Source organism: Papilio polytes, unplaced genomic scaffold (assembly GCF_000836215.1).
Source record: "Papilio polytes unplaced genomic scaffold, Ppol_1.0 DF823399.1, whole genome shotgun sequence".
Lineage (NCBI taxonomy): Eukaryota > Metazoa > Arthropoda > Insecta > Lepidoptera > Papilionidae > Papilio > Papilio polytes.
Window position 1 is genome coordinate 660,559 of NW_013525805.1, and position 19,160 is coordinate 679,718.

The window sequence follows — 19,160 nt, forward strand, 5'->3', positions numbered from 1 at the left end:
CGGAGTGTATGTGCGGGTCGCAGAGCGCCTCCGCGGAGTGCGTGCCGCGCTGCACCACGTACGCCGTCGCCTGGCAGATGTCCGCCGGCGCGTTGTCGTTGGCGCGCGACCACTCGTCGAAACGGTTGAACATCTCCGGGAACCACATCATCAGACCGTAGTAGCTGTGGAGACATCGACAGACATTATACAAACAAGCCTTTAAATGACATTTTTAGAGGAGAGAAACTTTGAAAAAGAGAGCGAAATAGTTTCGTACCAACCAGCTTTTGAATAAAATTACTTTTATATCCTCGAAACTGATAAATCAATGAATTTAACGTAAGAACTCACCCAATATGGAATGTAAAATTGATGGTGATGGATATCGTTGTGAACTTGAGTATAGGCGGCACGAACAGCTGTTTACTATGCTCCACGATGTCGCTTAGCATCCGACGCATCTTTGACTTCGGCTCCTTCTCTTCCAGCTGCTTTTCAGGCTTGGTATGTATCGGCACGTCTACTAACAACTGCTTAACTGGGTACTCCTCTTTACTCCGGCCGGTGTTCATAAGATAGATCCCTTTGAATACTTCTAGCGCATCTTCATGGCGGCCTGTTGTTATCAAGAATTTGGGTGACTCTGGCAGAAGGAACAAAAGCGCCGCGACAAGGAAAGACGGCAGAGACATCACTAGCAAGAAGATACGCCAAGAGTTGTACACGAAACCGCCTGTCGTTCCTCCGATCTCTGAAAATATTTTTTGCAATTAATACAAAAACGGCACAGTATTTGTGCAAAACGATTATTGATTATTGTTAGTGTGACTAACCGCTGGGGATGATGACCCAGGCGAGGCCGGCCACGAACAGGTTGCCGAGCGTCCAGAAGGCGGCCATGAAGCTCAGCATGGCGCCGCGCTTCTTCTTAGGCTGGAACTCCGCGAAGTATGACCAAATCACAGGACCAGACCCACCCAACCTTTAATTGCATTATACAAAATTTATTTTTGTAGGTATAACAAAGATAATTTGTAAGACAAATTGGCTAAGTGTATAAAAATCTAAACATTTTCCTTGTTGCATTGTTGTAGATTAACTACAAAAAAATCAAACTCTATTTGCTAGAATAAGCAATCCAAAGCTAAAACCATGTAGCGACTGTAAAAGAAACAGATAAAAACGTTGAATAAAAAATCGTATTATTTGTCCGAGACAAATTGGAATCATGTTCATGATTTACTTTAAAGTAGTAGAAGTTTTTCCTTTTAATGGAATGTAAATAGAATTTAATGTATTTCTACGCTGTACAGCTGTTTTTTGTACAAATAACCTTGTGTTTTCGTTCATTTAAGATTTAAAATATGAATATGTAGGTCAGTTCCCTTTTGACGTTATTTTTCATACTGTCGTAATTTTTAACATCGGTCGAAATCGTGTGACAATTAAGAATGGAAGTAAAGACTTACGCGGCGCCATTGATGAACCTGAAGAGCATGAAGAGCTCGTAGTTCTGGCTGAAGGAGGAGGCGACGATGGCAAGCGCGTTGACGATGGAGATAGCGATGAGGACGCGCTTGCGGCCCAGCGAGTCCGCAACCGAGCCCCACGCGTATGCACCCACCATCATCCCGATGAAGATTATACTGTTCAGCCATCCCTGGACAAACAACCACATATTATCCTATAGCACATTTAATTGTCGTTTATCATCGTTCATCCCCGTAAGGAATCAGAAAGAACTCTCGAGTGTAACAGTCCTAACAGTTTTGTTAGGGTTTTTGAAGTAGCCAATTACCTTAGACACCCTCAATAGTCTACACTTCTCTTTCGATTGGATTCTATACAATAATAATAAATTATAAATGTAAAAGTTTAGCCATCTAACAAACATCCATACATGTGGATGGATGTTTGTTAGAGTTTATAGCCTAAACGACTGAACGGATTTCGATGAAATTTGGCATAGATGTAGAGGACAGTCTGGAAGAACACATAGGCTGTTCACGTTCACGCGGACGGAGTCGCAGGCGAAAGCTACTTTATCATAAACCGAAAACAAATATGATAAGCAATTAATAACAGTTAATTATAAAAAACAATTTGTAAGGAAGCTTAAGCCCTATTCTAATAAATGATATATGTGACTCTAATCACGCCACTTGTAGTGTTTACATCGCTATACGTCGAATAGTTTGACCAATGTTGTAGGCAAATTTCACACGTTCACTAAATGGCCTTCTTAGAATAAATATACGCATATAATCTAAACAAGGTTACAGATCTATAAACGGCATTCCTAAACACTATTTTGTGTGTGCGTCATAAAACGTGTGACATAGGATGTGTTGTTTTACTTCCGTTAAAATCACTTCCGATTAATTAAAAAATTCATGTTTTAGTTGTATTTGTTGGCAGATCGAAACAAGTGAACAACAAATTGGGTTTACAAACTTTTGGTCTAAGTACAAATAAACTAAAGCAATTTCAACCACAACCCATAAATTAAATTAAATTATGACCACTTACTGATTATGTGCAGTAGGACTTTTAAATGTGACTAAAAACGGGAGGTGATGACATTACGTTGTTGTTTTTATAGTTTCGAGTTTGCAAAGTATTATGATTTTATTGGAAGCGTTTGCTTTAGAAGGTATAATATTTGCGAATTCCATTATCACATTTGTGTGCTAAGTGTCCCCAATGTGAATAGGGTTGCCAGACATTTTGAATCTCTAATTTGGCACAGAATAAAAATATATCGCTATATTTGAACAATGTCGGTAATGGGTTCGTATTTAATTAGAATTGTGTTAGTAAAATCAGTCCTTTACTACAGCAAAGCTCTTTAAGGGTCATATAAGACTCTGAGTGTAGTTTAGTTGATATGGGTGTTCTTCATTGATCGTATAATTAATGGGGTGACAGAGATAAGATAATAATGCAGGAAGTGCAGCAACGGTAACCAGAGGTCTTATACAAACAATTTCAATGACCCCTTTAGTAAAACTTATTTAGATAACATTATAAACAATGTGCCTAAAATTTCACATGGTAAGATGACGCTTCTTTCATATTTATACTATATATATATTTACAAAATTAAAGGAGGAAATGTGATTTTAAGTAAAACCTCTTTTTTTGTTATTGGTAATTTTTAAAATCTTATTTCATGCTTTTCCGAACAACGAAAATTTTATTCTTGATAACATAATACATTTATTAGATGGGATCACGAAACCTCTAAAATTATAAATTCTCTTAAAGAATTAAAGCTTCCAGATATACTCATAAACAACAGGCTATAACTTAAAAGAAAGCTTGGAACTCTAGCTTTATTAATATTAAGATATAGAAATATTTAAAAAAGGACTACAATTTTTAACATTAGTAGGTACTGCGGTAAGATTGTCTCCGTCCTATGTTGTGTTATGGTGAGCGTAGTGTTACATACTTTGGTATACGTAGTGAGGTTGAGATCACACTGCGCCGAGGGCAAGATGAAGGACATCGAGATGACATCCATCTCCTCGGAGGTGCTGACCAGCCCGCACACGGCGAGCAGCAGGTAGTGGAAGCGGCCATAGCCTAAAAACATATAGAACTACATTATAACCACACAATACTATACTAACCAATGCTTTGATAATATAAGTACATATTGCCATTTCAGTTTTTTTAAGCGAGACATGTTTTTGTATAAAATTTTCTGCAGTTGAATCTCAGTATCGGTCACTAGCTAATTTAAAATTATAATAAATAGCTGTTATCCTTACTGTACCAATAGATATTTATAAAGACTTTTGTTCAATCTTTTCTTTTAGGAATACAAACAACAACGACTTATATACATGTCGGCTGTGCGCTTTTATGGTTAGTTTTTCTGAATTCAGTAAAAAAAAAAATATAAGTGTGCATGTTTTTTATGCACAAAGTCCCGTGCTACAAAGTGCATAATATTCTTCAGTATAGCACCATTTTGTACAAGCTTAATATTACTTACTTACTTAATTATTAAATAAACTTGTTTCTCATAACCTGTATGTATAATTCATTTGTTTACGTTTCGTTTGGTACTACAATGTTTGTCAATAGCGCTATGTACGTGTGTAACGCGTTCCGGGAAGACGTGGCCTGTTTATTGCGGCCAGCTTCGGAATGCAGCGTAAGCTCGCTTCATTCATAAAACTTCACACGATCAGTCTCTATTACATTGTTTGTGTGACACCACTCTATCCACGTGTATGCTCTGCCCTTACGACATTCAAGTTTTACACGTGCTGTAACTTAAAGCTTCTTAGAACAAGCTGCAATCGAAAATAGCAAAATAATCCCAGATATGACAAGTTAAATTGTTGCAGTAGCAACATACTCTAGCAATGCAATCCGATTTTTATTACCAGAAAGTGTTAATAATTTATAGTTGATCTTCTACCTCGAAAAGCTATCCGTGAGGTTCTATACTTTTTCTAGCTTTTTCCCGCGAATTCGTTCCCATGAAACAGAATTAATACGTAGCCTAATTCCACATTATTTAGAACATAATTTAGCTATACTACATTTCATTTAGATACGCTTCGCCGAAAGATTAGAAAGCGTTTTTCACGGCGATGAAGATATACCTTCTTGTCACATACGGATTTGTTTAAAATGTTTTCACGAACGTGTTACGTAAGAAATGTAAACAAAACATGGTAATATGTTATTTGAAACGACAGGAATTGCGCGGGAAAATGACCCCACTTCGGAGTACCAGCGATGAAGGTTAAAACTCAGTTATATGACGAAATAAGATCTTGTTTGTTTCCACTGTATCAATTTATATGTTGCAATCCAATAAAAAAAATCAAAACAAACTACTCACGTCTCCTGTACATGCTTCAGGTAGTTTATCATATTCCAAGATTTGTAATAATTAAATGCAATCTACACTTACATTACAATGAGAAAATTTTCATTTTCGTATGTTTCTATGTTTGTAACAAATAAACTCAAAAACTACTGGTTCAATTTTAAAAATTACTTAACTATTTGAATGAAACATTATCGCTGAGTAACATCTATACTAACATTATAAAAAACAAAGATATGTATTTTTGCATTATGTATGTATTGAAATAACTCAAATACTACTGAACAGATTTCAAAAATTCTTGCACCATTAAAAAGTTATTTTATCACTATGTAACAAGCTTATATGTTTTATTCTACGCGGACGAATTCGCAAGCTACAACTAGTAGGTTATATTTTTTATATCAGTAACTTGATATTCTTACCGGTTAATTCGATAGCCCGCTCGAAGTCAGCTTTTTCAGAGTTTGGCGCTTTTTCTGCGTCGCACTTGGCTGAGGTCTTCAGCGAAGGTACGATACCTGGAACATTAAGAATATTAATAAAATAAAAAAACTACCATACTACAGGTTGGCCTACTTAACTACATACGAGGTAACTTTATTATTAGCAAGTATCGGGAGTTTCTACTTAATCTTATTTCTTACTTAATATTATAAATATGAAAGTTGGATGTTTCTTAGAGTTTGTAGCCTAAAAGGTTGAACGGATCTGGATGAAATTTGGCATAGATGTAGAGGATAGTCTGGAAGAACACTTAGGCTACTTTCTTTTGTTTTTATTAATATCATGCGGACGGAGTCGCGGGCGGAAACTTGTGAATTATAAAAATAGTACGCTTTTAGGTTAGGTTATGTGACAATAGAACTTTATATAATTAAATAAGTGCGAAGTTAGACCTTAATTTTAGACAATGTTAAATTGTTTTTTTCTAACTGGGACGTACTAGATTGTAAACTAGAACTTGTTCTTATATCTAATGTAACCAATTTATGTACCGAAAACGTCAGATAAGTATGTTTGCTTAATGATTTTTTGATAGTAGATCAATTTATTTTTAGAGATTAATTCAACGAGATAATGTGAATACAGTATCAAAACACTTCTTAGAAAAATTGCATTATTAGTGAGTCGAATAAAGAGATATGTATTTGGTTTTTAAAGCAGTAAGTCATTGAATCAATAAATACTTACATTTCTATAACTAATTATTAAAAAAAAAATAACTAGAGATTATTAATTATTTCTCGAAAACTTTTCCAAATTAAAATGAGAGTACTCACCAAGGTCAACGGTTTTGGAACCTGGGCCGTTTAGTTGGAGGTCGTTATTTACATCACAATCTGTAAACAAAAAAACATGCAATTTATTGGTGTTATACGATATTCCAAATTAAGGCATAAACTTTGTAGACAACGCTTTTCTCACATCGTATTCATTTCTGGTGTGTGATAGAGGTTAAATCGAGGTGTGTGTGTGTGTTTTTTTTATTAATTAGTAACTACTTTAAGACCATTCTTTGTTTCAGCAACTGTGTTTATATTTAATAACTGGTAAATAATTGACGTTGCATTCTTAAGATACGGGATAATTACGAAACAAGGGAACAGATACGATCTACAGCAGTCAATATATAGCGCCGTGAATATAAGCACTGAAACAACTCATTTACTTACTATAAAATAATATTTGTGTACTAAAAATGACTTAATTATACGAATAGTATAAAAAAGTCGTTAGAGAATAAAATAGTGAGGGACTAAGCGTCTCTTTACATCGCATTTTATTTGGCATTTCGGACACAATAGTTCTTGTCCACACCACGAGCCAGCTCAAGCTTCTGTTTTCGTATACAATATAACTTACTGTGAGGTTTTTTGGGCCCGGGGTCAGTTTCTACCATCCTATGCGGGCGGCCGGCGATGTATGCTTGCCTCGAAGCGGACTTGAAACTTCCTTACTGGCTGGACGCTGAGTTCCAACGACGAACAACGCGTCTGCAACAGAAATGATACATTTAGTTATATAAAAATAAATACTTTGATGAAATAATTACACAGATCAATTGGAATATCGTGTAAATTGTGTTAATAGCATAATTAAAAAAAAAACTAAGTTGGGACTTTTTCTAAATATTTTAATGCAATGAATCGAACCTAAATGTAACCATTATATGAACACTAAGCGGTGATCTACAAGTACTTCGTCGAAAAGAAACAAAGTGTGTTGCATTAAAAAGGCATATTCGCGAACATATCTGCGAGATCGTTCTAAATCTGTAACATCAAGAGCTTTTTATGACGTTTAACATTGAAAATATTTTGAAGATCACGATCGTAAAGTCGACGTGACGGCGGCGCGGCGGCTGCGTGCGCGTTTCTGCCGATTTTGATAAAGAAAAAATGTGTTTCTATACTTATAAAGATCACGCAGGACTTGGCATAGGAAACTGTTTAAACAAGTTAACTATATGATAGTATTATAACATTCATGTCTTCTTTCAAATCGATCCTGAAATTAAGGAATAATAAAGTGTAACTATAGTAGGTAGCGGATATTATATTTTTTCAGTTATTTTGTGAAAATTTTCATATAAACGGCCGAATACTAAAACGAAATTTAAATATAATACAAATAGCAGCACAATTTATGACGTCTGTCAGATTGTAATCGGCACTTACGAAGCAAAATGCTTAAATGAAGTGGTACTGTAGAATAAGGATAGTTAGTGTTACATAATTTTATGCTAAATTTTTATTTCACCGAAAGACTTTTAGTCTGGAATAAGGTTATTCCTTGTTGGAGGGCTTCAAACATAATTCAATTGCTAACAAGGTTAGACAATTAGTTATGCAACTATACTAAAGCTATTGTATTTATCTACGCGAGAAGTACATCGATAATTGGTTAGGTGATGGCACAGTCGAGTGAACAAACACACAACAATGGACTGGAAGTGTCCCCCGCGGCGGCGCGGCGGTGACCGCGCTCGCTTCGGCCGGCCTCATCCAGTTTCGACACGGATATAGAGACAAAGCGCATCCCTATTGAGCGTACACGGACGCGTTTATTATCGAATCAATGTTTTAATTCGTTAATACTTTAAACGCACAGCTTAATAACAAACTTGAGAGTCACCAATCGTGGCCCTTCATTGTACTTTTTGATATAACACGACAAATGTTTATGACGAATCAAAATTAAAGCTTTCTGATGTTTGCAATCGTTGGAAGTGAACTCATTCTTATGTCATTCAAAACATAAACCTGGAGCAGTAGCTTTGTCAATATTAGCATAATGTACATACAAAACTTGGTTTAATATCTTTTAATATAACATTTTCCTCGGCGCTACGACAACGTGATTCATGACACAGTGTGGGACGGTATTAAGTCGTTGAACTAATTTATAACATCGTCATCTCCAACCGTAACGGATATGAGCGCGTTTACGTTTTACGCAATTGATTGTTCCATTGACAGCACTTGGGGCAAATTTGATTCATCTCAAATAGACTTGACCGTAACTAAAAATATTGATTAACCTTATTTAACCACTGCCGAAAAACATGTAGCAAGGGTAACATATAAATAGTTTAGTTAAAATAATTAAAAACGTGAAAAACCGCGCCTCTCTTATTCACTACGCTTCGTCGCGTGCTGCTCGCAGAAAACGTGGCCATGAAAAAAAATTAACAGCTCGCCGCATGCAAATGTTTCCCGAAAATCTACGCGTAATTTAATCATAATTCGTGTAAAACGAATATTTAGTAATATCAATTATCCTCACGGAAAATCTATTTAACCTCTTTGTAATAAAACAAGAATAAATAAGAGGCCACATTTACAATGTATAAACGATACGTTAATTTTCATTGCCGAAGCATCCTTTGAAATATTGGTAGCTCTTTAAAGTAAAATGAGGGAACAAGCGACACTAACAAGAAACAGTATCGGCGTTAGGGCAAGGTACGAGCGACCTCCCTCGGCTGGACATAAAGGGCCGTCACAGGTCTGCGAATTATACATAGCTCTGTTATGCTTATGTAAGGCACAGTAATAAAGGGCTACTAAGTTCGACAATAACGGTTCGGTTCAGTAATAACTAAATCTATAAGATACTAGCTGTTGCCCGCGTCTTCATCCGTATAAAATTAAAAAATAGTAAAAAAATAGCCTACGTTACTCAGTTTTAACATAATTTTTTAATGGTGCCAGAATTTATTAAATTGGGCCAGTAGTTTTTGAGTTATTTCAATATATATTAGTATAGATTGCTTCTCAGTTCCTACGTCTCTGTATATCTTTAGCATCATTACATTTTCCTGGATACAATTTACGTTATCCTAGGGCGCGTTAGTATTTTTTTTTGTTGTATTACTAATGCAAATATTTTCCATAGTCTTACGTTTCTGACACATGTTTGTTAAACAATGTACTTACGTCACAGATTCATTTTATAGTACATACGATAAGGAATACGTTCAAGTAGGCCAGACAAGAAAATTATTTAGAATTTCGGTTTCGGTATGGTTTGCAAATCAAACAGACTAACTTTAAAGTTTTCCGCTATATTTTACATATCTTTTTACCCGACTTGTAAGAGGGCAATGTTTTTCGCACGTATGTCTGCCTGTTTTTATGTTTGTGGGTTTGTATGTATGTTCCATGATGGCGGCCTACAGCCTAAACAACTGGACTGAGACGGATAGGGTTTGATTAGATTTGTCTTCTGCCTTGGAGTGTCGAAGGCATTGTCAAATACATTGGCATAAAAACTCATACAGTAGACGTTACAAAAAACATTCTAAAAAAAGTGAAAACACGAGTTCACCCAACTTAACATTTTTATTGCTAATTTATACTTTAATGTTTTTGAGTAAAATGTAAAATTAAAAACTTATTAATTTGTTCTAAAAAGGAACAATAGATGGCGCATCTATACCAGCCTTAGTCAGACGGGTTTTTTGTCTTTTTGAAATCAAGGTTAGGTTATATTTAAAAGAAACATACGGATTGTACATAGTAAATAAATCTAAGTATTCTTTTGAATCTCTTTTCTTTAAATCATTCATCACTAACCCTACTAAGATTAGACACAAAGTGTATATTTGAATTAACTCGTTTCTAACCCTACGTCACGCAACCCATGCATACTTTCTTCGTTCTGCCTGTACCTTTACATCCATCCAATTGAATCTAAATATTTACTTTTTTTTTATCATCATCTCTCTACGTATGTCCATACAACGTTAATCTAGCGTTAATATACCTTTATCTATTAGGATTCCATAATTTAAGAACATACTCGAAAAACATTCATGATTTACTAAAATTCGCAAACATATGACATAATTTTAGCATCATATTACGACTGAGAAGTAATAAATGTTTGCATCCTGCAACTGGCAACGGTTAAATAAATAAATCTGTTAAAACTACTAAATCAAAAGTGAACTGACTCGTAAACTTTACGTCTGCTATAAACAGCAAGGAGTTTTTGCAAACATGTTTATATGATATTAATTCTGCCTGACTCTACTTGCAAAACGATGAACAGTCACGCAGTAGAGGGTTGATTACATTCCACATTACATCTTTCTATAGCTTTTCCTAACTACAAAAGAAAACACACAAATTAAAAATAACATGAAATAACTACTATAACATTAGTTTTAGTTCTTTTAATATTTTTAAAGATAACAAATAGGATGTGATTTTTCGATATTCTCTTGATTCTAGATCATGTAACTTTGCTATATGTTTTGGTCATTTTCCTTTATTCCTTGTTCATTAAGATCAAAGAAAAAAAAAAGATTAAAATTTAGCCAATGGGAACCACGCAGCGAGTTTCAAATTAAAATAAGTATTAAAGAAACAGCGTTGAATCTACATACAAAGTTTATTCGCTGATAATTATGTAAGACCCCCTCATATTTATGCATATTAGTGTTTAAAAGTGTAATACTAATGTTGTACTGGTATGAATGTACAATGCATAATTTAATTGCATTGTTGATTATTGTAGAGCCGTGTCGAATAAAACGCTCGAGTTGATGTTGAAATACTTCGAAGGTAACGTATTATATCATATAGCTTTAAATTACCCATAACATCTCTACAATAGTCTATACTCTATGCTCTATGCTCTTTGCGTACTTTACAATGTTTCGAAATTAACAATACGCTCGTGGGAAAATTACTAGATTAGTTTCGTGGTGTTTGTACAATTAAGGAGTAAAAAATGGCATAACTGTTTAAAATTCATACACAATGTTAAGGAATATTTTGATTATATACGTCGTTCTAGATATTGTAAGAAATTCTGTTTAGTCACAAATAATTATATCATACTAATATTATAAATGCGAGGGTTTAGATGGATGGATGGATGTATATTAGAATTTGTAGCTTAAACGGCTGGACGGATCTCAATGAAATTCGTCACAGACGTAGAAGACAGTCTGAAAGAACAGATAGGCTATTCACTTTTTTTTTTAATTCCACACGGACGGACGAAAGCTAGTAAAAAATAAATCTTGAAGTCAATCGGGTTAAGTTTTCAACCGTACGGGTTATTTACTAATTAAAAACGGTAATTTTCAGTTGGCGATAGGTATGACAGACAATAACGAGCCACTTTACATTAAGTACCTATTTTGGAATCCTATGAACTTTAATACAACCTAAAATAGAACTGGCACATGGGAAAAAAAGCAAAATGTAGTCTTTGACATTAACTCTTTAGCATGTTATGTGTATTTATGTATCTTTTATTTATTTTGTCATCGTCATCATTAACCGGACAAATGCATCGCTCAACAAAAGCCTTTAAAAATCGACAAAAACATCAATGTTTTTCCATTAAATAAATTTAACCTTTTTAATTAAAAATAAACAAAACAGTAGTTATTAACTAAGTGTTGTAAGATTTTGGTTATATTGCTAATTACTTATATACTAAATTATCTAACAAAATATTATATTATACTGGTAGAACAGGTTTTTCGACTTGAATGACAAACCCGTCGACGTATTAATTAAGTTTTTGCATCAAAAGAAAAGGTTATTTTTAATGCATTCATTAAAATGATGCGCCGCACAATAGCTACGGTCTTCAAATTTTGTATGACGAATTCTTGGTAATAAATTCATTAAGAAAACATTTTATAATACACTAGCTATTCCCGTGCGGCTTCATCCGCATGCAAATTATGAAACTTTATTTTATTGTTTACATAGAATCTGACATTCTCAATTGCAGATGTCAAATTACCGTTATCATTATAACCTTGCTTCCTTAATATTGGCAACTTGTAGTTTATGGTCCCTTTCCCACATGAAGGTTTTTTCCACTTTATTTACCCCCTAAGGTTAATAGCGTGAAAATATATCCTAAAGAGTAATGTAAGAATAGGGGTAGTATAGCTAGCTATAGTGATATATTTATACTAAAGAAAGGATTATTCAAAAATATGATGTGATTGCTGACATCCACAGCTGACATCCAGTCACGAAGTAGTGTGTTTACGCTTTATTATATTAGTATAGATAGATTTATGTATGTGTTTTTTAACCCATTATGAGATTTTTGTGATTTTTGTCACTATGAGTTAACAATGCACACAGGGCGAGGATCGGTAGAGCAGACAGAAAAAACGCACTAAAAATCCTATAAACTAATATGCTAATCACAATTTACTGATACTATTGCTTTCTATAACATTGTTTGGTCTACACAATAGTCAAGCGGCAAAAGGTTCGCGCGTTTTCGCGACAATATGTTCCATTTGTTTTAATGCAAAGAAGTGTAACTAACTTCAATAAAAATAAATTTAAACTCTATTACTAAATATTAATAATATTGACATGAAAAACTATATTTTATTTTATCTAATAGTTATAAAACATAACAAAAAGGTCCTCACAGCAACATAAGATTTATTTATAGCGTGTATTTGTGACATTACTAAAACGCGGTAAAAACCAGTTGAATTAAATCACTTCGATTTCCTAAAAAAAAAACAAGTTAAATAACATTTAAATCTATAAGAATCGTGTTGCATTTGTGAGTGAACGAACGCCAAGTTCAAAGCATTCACTTTTCACTACATCCTTATTGATTTTAAACATAAATCTCGAAAAAAAAAACAAACTATTTTCGGCTTGATATATTCCGTATGAGTTGATTATAAGTTAGTGACAAAACATATTTACTTTATGAAATACATAATAAAAAAAAAACAAACATTTAGCTGTATCTTTTGTTGTACTCCTTCATAATGACTTATTCTCTACGTAATCCAAATTACTACTATTATTGTAATTAACATTTAATGAAATGTTTGAAAAATAACAATTATTATGCCCAGTCATATTAATTCTAGCCATAGCAATATTCTCAATAACCTAAGGTTCGGTCGACAATTAGTTTTAACGATTATGAATTCAGTCATTCAAATCTGAACTGCAAGACAGATTAAATAAAGTTTGTTAAATGAAAAAAAACGTTGTGAACATAATGTTTTATTTCTATAATTTAAAACATTTTATTTCGCAGTATTGCATAAAAAGTCAATGTAAACAAACTGCGTCAAGAAACTGTCAGAAGATTTGAACATAATAAAAATCTTTAAACGGTTTTTGCGTTCATAGCAGCATGTAGAAATATCTGCGAATTATCTGACTTCCAAAGCTTCTTTATTTCAGAAACTTGACTTCAAGTCTCTGTCGCAACTAAAGAAGAATGATTTAAAAATAATTTATCACTTATTTTTACCGTTACATGACCAAATTAAAATATAACTGTTTACGTTTTAAATCTTGGCTCGGATAAATGACAAACACTTCTTGAAGATGTCAGATATTCGACTGAAAATTATTTTCATACTAGCTTTCGCCAGCGACTCCGTCCGCGTGGAATTAAAAAAAAAAAACAAAAGTAAGTAGCTTATGTGTTCTTCCAGACTATGCTCTACATCTATGCCAAATTTCATCGAGATCCTTTCAGCCGTTTAGGCTACAAACTCTAACAAACCATCCATCCATCCATCTAAACTTTCGCATTTATAATATTAGGATATTAGAAAGATTAATATCCTATGAAAACCAATGAAAATCAAGGAAAAATATTTTGTACCATGGAGTGATGTGGTGGAGCACAATCTATTGTTAAAAATGATTATCAAGTTTGTATATAAATACATGTTTTTTAAAAATTTTAAATACATTTTTAAAATGTAAGTATTAGACAAAAATAAAATAAACTTTCTTGAATTTGATGTTATACATTTGCATATTGAAATATTAATAAACTTCGCTTACCAGCTGTAAAAGTTTAATTTCCACGAACACAGCCTGAACTGATCAAAGCACAATATCATAAAGTTTTTAAATCTGATTTTTTTCTGTAAGTCACTAACAACAAATACAAACTCGCGTCAAATATCACTGTTAGGTAACATTGCAGGCAACTTCTAGTCCTGTGTGTTCGCATAGGATGTTTTAAAAAAAATTGTTTTTAAAAAATAAATAGCATAGACAATTTTTTTTCAGTGTTATGTAGGTAGACGTGTCGATGGTTGGGAGTCGCGCGACTTTATGGCGGGCGAGTAAGCGCGTCGTTGTAGCACCACCCGCGGCAATGTCTCAGCCCCACCGCCCTTGTTATTGTTTCTCGTAATTATCTCGTTTTAAGGTTGTAGTATATGTTTTTTTAAACTTAGTTCCGCAAAACGGTTTCGCAGAGTACGGAAGTCGATATTCAAAACTTGTCTGCAAAGATGACTGCATATATAAGATTCTTGCGTTTTGATTTTTATCTTACGTGAAGAATAAATATTGTTCTGAATGTCTTTAGTTTAAAAAAACAATTATTTGCTACCAATTTAGATTGAAGATTTTGTAAATAGGCGTCTCTTGCTAATTAGATATCATCGATTAATGTCTTCTAAGAATAATTGAATTTGTTTGTATTAAAACTCCATTCCTATTGTTATCCATTCATTATCGAGCACCAAATACATTACATTAAAACAAGGTAAAAACGTATCTAGGTGACTGTCTATCAAAGTAGTTTCTCATCGTCAGATATCTTAACCTTCGTTATTTTTTTTTGCCTCAAATGAATGCGATAATGCGATAAATGGTTCGCTTCAACCATGGAATCTGAAAGGTACTGATTTAATCCCTAGAACGCCGAATTATACATATGTTACATACTTTAAACATTTCAAGTATGAAACAAAGTCGTATATTTATCAAATCAATTGACAAAGACGTAAATTTGACAAAAAGTTGATCGTGTTTTGGTTCTCTAGTATTTGTAAGTGAAACAATGTTTTGATATTTTCAATCGATTGCTGAAACTATTTAACTCAAGTCAGTAAAAATTATGACTTCATGTGTATAAATAAAAACGAACGCCAGTACACATTTTTTTGATTTATATCTACAAAGAAATGCTAATAAACTGTCGTTTTAAGCTAATATTTGTTTTCTCTCGGGGCTTCCTCCACACCCACATATTCTGGGACCTTAAGAGGGAAAATTGACTCAAAATAATCTAATCTAATTTTATAACTAATATTATAAATGTAAAAGTTTAGATGGATGGATGGATAGATGGATGGATGTTTGTTAGAGTTTGTAGCCTAAACGGTTGAACGGATCTGGATGGAATTTGACATAGATGTAGAGCAGAGTATGGAAGAACACGTAGGCTACTTACGTTTGTTTTTTAATACAACGCGGACGGATTCGCGGGCGACAGCTAGTCTTAAATAACTGTTTCGGTGCAGGAGCAACTAAGTTTAGCATTTGTAGAGCGCGGACGTTTTACGTAAATGATTTTTAAACTTTTATAAATTTAGACTATTTCATTACTTAAAATTGTATTACAAGCTTTTATTACATATTCTATCATACTAAAAATTTTAATTTTTAAACATAAGCAAAAACAGTTCAAAACATTATTAAAGGATGTTGAAGAAGCAAACCTAATGAAGTTACATACTTTATTGTGTTAATGATTAATTTCTGTCATGGGCACAAAGTTTTGTATAAAAACAAGTTAATGTTTATAAACTGCGTAAAAATAACAATTGATACAGAGTTAAATGCGTAAAAGTAGCATGTGATTTAATATGTTGACCTCAGAGAGTCCCGCCGTCGTTGTGAACCGGTCTGCCCAAGGCAAAGGTTCTGTCTCTTAACCACTACTACGAACGCAATGTAGCTACTACGTACATAAATTGATTAATGGAGCCATAAATTGATGGTTCACATTAATTTTTATACTAGCACTGTTGACAGCCAGAAGTTATTGTTAAAAAAAAATTATAGACTGCCGCTAAAGTATTTAAATGACTAAGTGGAATGTTATAAGCAGAGATAAGAAAATGTAATATCTCAGTTTGTAATTAGTTTCCTTAGTATGGGAAATTTACGCTATAGGTTAACTTAGTGTTTAATACCAATTAACAACTCTAAGTGTGCAGTTTATTAGCGCTTTTAAGCTTTATAATGTCGCAAAGTTTAGAAAAATACCCTATTTCAGATTTTGACATTTAAAATTTACGTGTTTGTAATTTTATGGCGAACTAGCTTTCGCCCGCGACTCCGTCCGTGTGGTATTAAAAAAAAACAAGTAGCCTATGTCTTCCAGACTATCCTCTACATCTATGCCAAATTTCTTTGAGATCCGTTCAGCAGTTTAGGCTACAATCTCTAACAAATATCCATCCATCCATCTAAACTTTCACATTTATAATATTAGTAAGATTTTACTGTTACTCAATAAAATATTGTATCCATATTCTAGACAGTTATATCGGTTTTGAGATGTTTTTAAAATAACTAAACGTCTTTTAATATGTTAATTATATGTAGATTGAGTTATCACAAGTCACGTGACATATTAAAAACATAAGATGTACATAAACAAAGCATTCAAACCACATATTCAAATGACCCGTCGTGCCGGCGCTAGAGAAACCGGAAATTTAAATTTAGCAAAATAATAAGGATACATATTGCGGAATACAATTTTGGTATATTAATAAGATATATTAAAATAGACTTATAGCGAATTTACCACTCAAATAGTCAAAGAAAACATACTGTAAAAGATATCAGAAATACAATTAATTATAGTATTACACGTAAATGTTCAAATAGTACTGTTATTTGAATAATTAAATGTTGAACATCTATCCTATATTACTATATCTGTCTATGTCTATATCTTCTATATTATAATAAAGCGTAAACACACACTTCTTTGTTGCCTAAGATGTTAGCAATTACAGCATATTTTTGAATTATTCTCTCGTTAATAAAAAGCGCTACACTAACGTCACGCTTTAGGCTTTATATTTTCGCGAGATTAAACTAAGGGGTCAATATTTTGGATAAAATCCCTAATGTGGGAAAGAGACCATAAGTTGCTGCCAACATCAAGGAAGCAAGGTTGCCATGGTTTGACATCATGTCATGTCATTTTGACATTTGCAATTGATAATTTGACAAATGTAAACAATAATATGAAATTTTTATAATTTTATGCGGATAAAGTCGCATGGGAACAGCTAGTTCTGTATAAACTAACAGGTATAATTTTAAAATTTATCGTACTAATTTGAATAATTATAAACATATTTAATGTAATCAAATAAAACCTGTTTATTTCATTGTTACCAACACTTATGTTCTCCTAGTCCTTGAATTATACATGAGCTTTTTTATTTTTGCAACTAGGAAACTGTGAAACATACGTTTTTCTATCGAAATTGAACGTGGTTTTATCTGAACGATGGGACTGTTTAGATAAAACTTAACTCTGAAAAAATAACTAATTCTTGATACACTTAGAACTGTCAAATGTAGAGAACCGTTGAATTCATTAGATGCCATTTTATTTAGGAATCGAACGTGATGCTCTAAAGGGCAGGGAGAGGTTCGAAAAAACACTAAACTTATTACATCACTACATGGTAAAACTATTACGTAATTAATATACGACCTCTTAGTAGATAAAACGGTTATTTTTTTCTTTTGTTCTTGTACTATATTTAAACTTAGCCCTGGCTTTCATTTGCAAAAATCTAAATAAATCCATTTCATTGCCTTACTCTACATGACAACTGTTACAATAATTTTATTCAGATTGTAAATTTTCTGTGATTTGCAATAATAAATACTCATTAATCCTTTTACGTACTGTTACTAATTCGATGGTAACTTATGCAATCCTTTCAAAAGAACATCATTTGAATTGAATTAAAATATAAAGGGAGTTGTGATTAGCATCTATGCAGATTTTGCATCAAAGAAATTTTGAGTTCGGTTTCAAAACGCATTTTAAATAGGTCCGTTCTCAAATTACTTTCAAAGAAAAAGGAGATTCTCCATTCATCTGTAGTTAAAATAACCAAAACACGCCATAAAATAAATGGAAAATTGCATAACTCCTGTATACAAAGAGATAATTTAAGAAGTCTGCAAGTTTCCGCTAAAAAATCTATATAAAAACATATCGCCGTCTCAATTTGTTTAACGAGACAGAGAGGGATGTCTATATATTTTTGTGCTAGAGTTTGGGCAGTGGAAACTGATAAATAAAATGACGTCGGTTTCTGTACACAAAGTGAATGCATACATTATTCATGTAATCTTGATCGGCTGTCAGGCGCTACGCTGTGATAGTGCGGGAAGGTACTTCTCAACAAACCTCGGCGACAGATCAATTCGCAAATAGAAACTTCTATTTGTTATTCCACTGACAGTTATATGCTATTTTCGTATTGTTTTCAGTTTGAATTAGGTGTTATTAACCTCTGTACAAAATAAAGTATGATTTACCGCGAAAATAAAGTCTTGTGAGTAATTCTTTAGAATTATGATGAGTAACAAGAAAATACCCAAAAATGGATTGTCCATTATTATAAAATCACGTGATAAATGCTACAATGAAAATGTTGGACTTTGTTTAACAGTGCAATAGACAGTGACTGTAGCGAGAAATTAATATGGAAACTTGGGGGCTAATATATCAGTCTTAAAATAATTAATAGACCGTGTAACGTAGAATTGAAACGACTAATGACATCTCTGTGTCATTAGATTGATTGCCATCATTACTTACTAAATTCTTTGTCGAAACAAAACAATAAATGGTCTCTTGGAAATTTTAAATAAGGCGTAAAAATTTATTGTCCGTCTACCATTGTTAAACTTTTTAAGAAAGAGTTAAGAGTTTTTAAAGCTTGCAAGTGGAATATTTTCGAAGTCGTATGTCAAACCGTTTTCAAGCCAGTAGCCGATGACCG

General features: G+C 33.2%; 1 protein-coding gene across 1 annotated transcript in view; it reads right to left on the reverse strand.

The window, feature by feature from the left end:
- Position 1: 1 nt before the first annotated feature.
- The window catches only part of LOC106104713 (synaptic vesicle glycoprotein 2C-like), a gene marked incomplete at its 3' end in the record, with an annotated part of 27,806 nt that continues 8,647 nt past the window's right edge, over positions 2-19,160 (reverse strand). Inside the window, exons 3-10 of the mRNA XM_013284841.1 lie at positions 6,701-6,831; positions 6,118-6,177; positions 5,260-5,355; positions 3,437-3,570; positions 1,452-1,642; positions 816-964; positions 334-733; positions 2-164 (exon numbers count right to left, since the gene is read on the reverse strand). Coding sequence (XP_013140295.1) covers positions 2-164; positions 334-733; positions 816-964; positions 1,452-1,642; positions 3,437-3,570; positions 5,260-5,355; positions 6,118-6,177; positions 6,701-6,737 — 1,230 coding nt within the window. The remainder of the gene's footprint in view (positions 165-333; positions 734-815; positions 965-1,451; positions 1,643-3,436; positions 3,571-5,259; positions 5,356-6,117; positions 6,178-6,700; positions 6,832-19,160) is intronic.